At 35.2% G+C, this 6,083-nt stretch overlaps 1 protein-coding gene across 1 annotated transcript; it reads right to left on the reverse strand.

Moving 5' to 3' along the window:
* Window positions 1–697: 697 nt before the first annotated feature.
* SELENOP (selenoprotein P) lies at window positions 698–5,879 on the reverse strand. The gene is made up of 4 exons (XM_065874352.1): window positions 5,677–5,879; window positions 4,723–4,935; window positions 2,999–3,116; window positions 698–1,294 (listed from the first exon to the last, which is right to left on the reverse strand). The coding sequence occupies exons 1-4, from the start codon at window positions 5,877–5,879 to the stop codon at window positions 698–700; spliced, it is 1,131 nt and encodes a 376-aa protein (XP_065730424.1).
* Window positions 5,880–6,083: the final 204 nt, after the last annotated feature.

The following is a 6,083-nucleotide window of genomic DNA, read 5'->3' on the forward strand; positions in this document are numbered from 1 at the left end:
TACTTTCTAAGCAATCAAGAGATAGACAACACTCTTTTATCATTTCCCATCTATCTTTCAAGACTGGCAATCTTAAATTTTAAAGAGTACGATACAATGCTAGACAAAGAAAGCAAGATATAAAGACTTCATTCATATGTGATAGTGAAAATCAAGATATGAGTCTTGGATGTAAAAAAAGTATAAATGGATATCTAAAATGTAATCATAGCAAAATATTCATGTATGAGTATTTCTGGATCTGAAAAGACAGAAATCACTTCTTTCTTTAAAGGTTTAATTTGTTAAAAACGTAAGATAAAAAGACAAAGATAATATTGTTTGAGAAATAAGTAAAGAAAAAAGTGGAAAACATGTCTTTGTTGTTCTTCCTCCATTCTAAGTTGCCGACTATCCAACAGAAACCCCTAGGTCATAGTTTATGTTTCTGTTCTCATGAATGCAAGTAGAATGCTGGAGAAAGAAAAAGAAAAACATATGAACCAAATGCTGCAACCACCTTTCAGCTGCCCTGTAATAAAAATATGGTTGGGGGTAAAGATTTTTTGACTTAAATTTTAAAATGTGGAAGCCAATTTCTCCATGTGTACACAAATCCAATTCCTATTTTTGGATCACTATTAATTAGGTAGCTTATAAAAATGCTGGAGATGTACTTGTCTAGACTGACTTAGGCAGTACATCCGATTGTAAATGTTTAATTTGAAGGTCATTTTCACATTTCTGCCTTCTTTTCTCAGCTTCATTTGGTGCTGGCTTCTGTAGGCTTGAGCTGCTGACTTGCGTGGCAGGCAGCTGGAGGCAAACGTCACTGTCAAGATTCAGTGACGTGCTCCTCCGCCAGAAGGCCCTGTCAGCTACACAAAGAGGGGAGGTTTTCTTTACACTGTCAGGTGACTGCAGACCCTGTTTTTTCAAATATCAAATGTCGGCAGTGTCAGCATCAGCTACTCAGAGCTGATTCTGAATCTTTGGGAAATTTTCAGAGTAACTGATTTATGCATCCACTTCGTCAGAGCTTCTTTTGTGGAAGAGAAAGTTGTAATGCATCTCAGTTCTCTGAGTGACCCTGTCTTTGGTGACCCCTGTGCCTATGGTGGCGATGAAGACCTGAAGGAGGGGCATGCTCAGGGTTATCTGGTGCTTCTGGTTTTGGATATTCTGAAAGATGACTGTTCTCAAGATGGTGATGATGGTGATGGTGATGGTGATGGTGATGGGGCTGTGGAGCCTCGGTTGTTTTTTCTGCAGTAGCCAAAGATACATTTTTACAGAAGTCTTCATCTTCCAGTGTCTGGAATAAATTTATAAATCACTTACCAGCAAATTTATAGATTTAGCAGGAATGCGTGAAAAAATGATTTGTAAAGGTAACATATATGAAATTCAAACACTCACTAAGTGATATGATTTGGTATTTTGAAGGTTTTGAAAAGTTATAAATTCCACTGGATTTTAGCATACAACTAATAAATGGTACATTTTTTGGTTGTTTCTGAATTACTTTTGAGAACTTAATAGTGTTTTATTAAAAACAAACAATTTGATATACGTATTGGTTCCAAAAAACCAATTACTATATTTCATTGATTCTACAATGTATTTTTTTCACATTTTAATATCTTTAAAATTGGAATGCATCCTACTATTGATAGTTTTATAGTATTGTATCCTACTCTAACTGACAGCAGTTTTTAATAACACATAAATAATGTGTCATATAATTGGTGGCATCTAGGATGCAATGAAATAGAAAAACTCCAATTTGATTGAAAAATCAGATAATACGATATATTATTTCTATTTACAGATGTTTGTAAACTTTACACGTTATGAGAATTGTTTCTACCTTTGTTTCAATATACCTAGGTATGTTTACAACTATTAGGCATTTGTGAAAATGCAGAATACTGAAAAAAAAGTCCCCCAAAATGAGGAACCAATATTGCTAACATTCATTAAGCACTTAGTATAAGTTAGACATTGAGTTAATACTTTATTTGCATTACTTCAGTCTCCTCATCTGTAAAAGCAGTAACATAACCCTCACATTATTATTATGAAGACTAAAATGTGAAAAATGACACAACTAGAGTAATTAAACTTTGAGCTTCTTAACAACTTAAGTGATTCATTAAAATCTGAATGGCTTTCTTTAGAGTTGGGAAAAATATAAAGGAAGCAGAGCTTCCTTTATTTTAGAAGTAAAAGTTCAAAATTATTTTTAAACCTGAGTTCGAATTTTGCCCACTTGCTCTGTCAAGGAAACACTGTTTGGAATTATTTTCCTTCTCAATTTGAGAGGAAAAGAAGTTTAGTTAATATAAGTTAAAATCAATTCCTTGAGTATCTTTTTTATAAACCACTTGTAAATATAGTGTCTCTCATGACAAGGAATAAATATTCTCATGGTTGTTAAGAGAGAAATATCAGTAATGAGTAAAAAAGTTATTCCATTGTGAAATAAATGCAGTAATTCCAAGTGCACTGTGTAAGGGCTTCACAGTGTAAGTTTGAAGTTTCACAGTGTAACTTCACTGTGTAAGTTTGAAGATAACTACTTCAAATTACGTAGTTATCTGGGCCCCAATTCCACTTCAGGTAATGCCATGGATAATCTTTGCTATCACTATGCTCTTATATGAGCACATTCAGAATATTGCAATAATGTATTTTATGTTGGCTGAATTCTTTAAGCACTTATATGCATGCAATATCATTCGGTGGTAACTGAAATACGTAATCTACGTTGATTTTTTTGTTTTCTAAACTTCTTCTAGATAAAAGCAGCAATATGGATCTTGAAAAGACGTTTTAAAGTATATGTTACATAAAAGGAAGCATATGTAATTATATTAATAAAAATTACTGTTGTAGTTTATTTTTAGTATACCAACAGAAACATTGACTAGCTAATTAGTCATGAAACACTAACTTAATTAAATAGTTCTTAAAAGATTTCCTCTTTTCTCCAAGTAAAAATAATTGAGAAAAATACCTTGAGAGAGCAGTTTCCACATTTACTTTCACAGTAAACGGTCTTAATGGAGTCTTCTACATATGAGAAAGTTAGGAAGGAATAAGGCAAACCAAGATGATATACAAGGCGGCCACATCTGAAAAAAATAACAAAGTCATTACAATATTTTCTGTATCATGATCCTACTCATGCACCATCTGGGATAGGTACTGTAGGTTCAATGGTCTTATAACTAAGACCCTTTCATAACTTCAGTATATTTCCTTGAATGGGGTCTCAAACAACCTCCCTGGCACTGTATACCAGGTCAGGTCATGACAAGACTATAGTGAGTCTGATTTTGAAATGTGAAATAGATATGTCACAACAAATAATGTCAAAACTATGCAGTCTAGTTATTGTGACTTGGTCAAATACAATTTTGTAATTGACTTGTAAATTCTATCAATGCTCAAACCACTGACATCATAAACTGGGCTCTGCAAATCACACGATCCTTTCATAACTGCTAAAGCAGCACAAATTCCACACAATAAGAAATCACAGCATAACAAAAAGATCCTCAAGTCTTGGCCAGTAGGCCACTGATTTAAAAAAAATATCTGATGCAACAAAAGTTTCAGTACAGTGAAAGAAACGGAAATACAACGCCTGGAATTTTCAGAAATAGTGGAGTTGAAATGTCCTTCTTACCCCTATTTTACCCTGTATATACAATTTTATATGACTATCAAAGGGTTACACTTTGCAACAGAATAAGAAGTTTGCAATCCTAAAAGAATGACATGTAATATTAAAAATATTTAGAGTAAGACCAAGTAGGTCTTAGGCCTTGGCAGAGTCTGGCTTACCATTCCTGAAGAGCCAAAAAAAAAAAAAAACCAGCACCAACTAGAAATGTTGGTGATGTCAAATTTATTTACTTATTTATGTATTTTTTGGCTGCATTGGGTCTTTGTTGCTGAGTGTGGGCTTTCTCTAGTTGCGACCAGTGGGGGCTACTCTTCCTTGTGGTGCTCAGGCTTCTCGTTGCAGTGGCTTCTCTTGTTGCAGAGCACAGGCTCTAGGCACGCAGGCTCAGTAGCTGTGGCTCGCGGGCTCTAGAGCGCAGGCTCAGTAGTTGTGGCACACGGGCTTAGTTGCTCCGCTGCATGTGGGATCTTCCCGGACCAGGGCTCGAACCCATGTCCCCTGCACTGGCAGGCGATTCTTAACCACTGCACCACCAGGGAAGTCCCAGTGATATCAAATAATGTATGCGTTGAGGTTCCTTCAAAATACAAACGTTTTACTCATTCATGGAATCAAAAGCAGATTCATGCCGATTATACCTAAATAATTAACATATTTTATAGTTCAGAAATGCAGGCATGTAAACTTAAAATCTAGTAATTAAATTAGAGATAAGCAAGTGGCCTGCAAAGTATGGTTATTCATCTGCAAAATTGTGAGGTACAAATTGATCCTTTTTTGAATTTAGTCAGAATGCTAACTTACAGGGGAAAAAAGTATAGTCAATTTTCTTTATTTCCCTACTGGAGTGGTGAATTCCCTTGTGTGAAAAGAAGTCATTTCAAAAATACTAAAACCAAACGTTTGAACGGGCTCACTTTGAAACTGAGTATTTGGTAATAAAAGCAGATGTGTTATTTTAAATTACTTATTAAATTAAATACGAAGCAGGTATCTTTTAATTTGGGGGGTGGGTGTGTATGCATATATGTATACATGTGTGTACACACCTGTCATATATGAGGAAGTCATCTTTCTTTCCATTTAAGAGAGTCCAGACATCTGTTTGGTTTTCTTCTTGTTGGTAAACAGGAATATGTTCTGAAACCTTATTTTTAAGATGCACATAGTTTAACCGAGAAGAGATTCCTTGATGATTAACAACAACATAAGAGATGTTTGAATATCCTTCTTTCTCCAGTTTTACTCGCAGGTCTTCCAATCTAAAATATTTGGAAAAAATACAAAAAAAGGAATAATTTCATTTAATTTTATTTTAGTGACTTCTCCCTTTTTCCTCACTCTATTTTCCTAAATGAAACTCTTTTGTTATTTTTTACTTAACTCATACCTCTTTTTTGCATTGTTTTAAAAGACTAAAACTTTTGTTTTTCTAATTATTTATTGAGCACTTATGCTCAGTTAAAACAATATGCTAAGCGCTTGCACAAACATCAGCTCATTTAGTCCGCAAATTAATCCTGTGAAGTGTATATTTTTAAGCCATCTCGCAGTTACAGAGAATTGTACCCAATAAATATTTGGCAAATAACCCAACAAATATATATTTATAAATTTGTTAAATGACTCAAGACCTTTGGTGGCAAGTCTAGTGTTCATTCTGCTCTAGCAAAGCTCTCGTCTCTGCTTCCTATATTGAAACAACTAATCCATTTCCAACAGTACAATTTAGAACATTTTCATTACACAAGTAGTACATATTTAGTAGGGTACTATAAAATACAGGTACACAAAAAGAAGAAGAAGCTTCCATAGCCCCAGGAAAACAACTGTAAACACTCTCCTAGTCGTCTTTCCTCTAACATGTTCTAGGCAAACTTGCATAGTTTTTCAAAAATGCAATTTAATAAAAATATCTTTTCTATTTTTATTTTATTTTATGTATGTATGTATTTAATAGCTATCCCCTTAAGAAATGCTAGACCACAGAAAGACTACCTTACCTAGATGCCTGCAGTATGCACAGGTATCAGCTGGCTTGAAGAAGAGCAACCACCGTCACTGAACCATAGGAGTTCAGCATGGGGTCTTGATCCTTTATGCTCCAGGCTGGAGGTTGCTTACAAAAGGAGCTCTGCCCCTGGCTCTCTGTTCCTCCCGTGGGGAGGAGACAAAGAGCCAGGGCCAGCCCCAGGCCTCTCCACATTGCTAGGGCTGTCCTGTAAAAGAGAAAACCTTTCTGTCATCTTCACAGTCATAACAAGGAATTTCTATAAACCCAGCAGGTACAATTCTACTTTGTACAAATATCTAGCCAGTGGATTCTGTCTCCATGTTGTTGGACTCACTACGTTGGGCCTCTTAGCCCCAAATCTCCCTGTAAAGGGGAAAAGATCATCCAGAGTCAGGG

This window comes from Phocoena phocoena, chromosome 3 (assembly GCF_963924675.1).
Source record: "Phocoena phocoena chromosome 3, mPhoPho1.1, whole genome shotgun sequence".
NCBI lineage: Eukaryota > Metazoa > Chordata > Mammalia > Artiodactyla > Phocoenidae > Phocoena > Phocoena phocoena.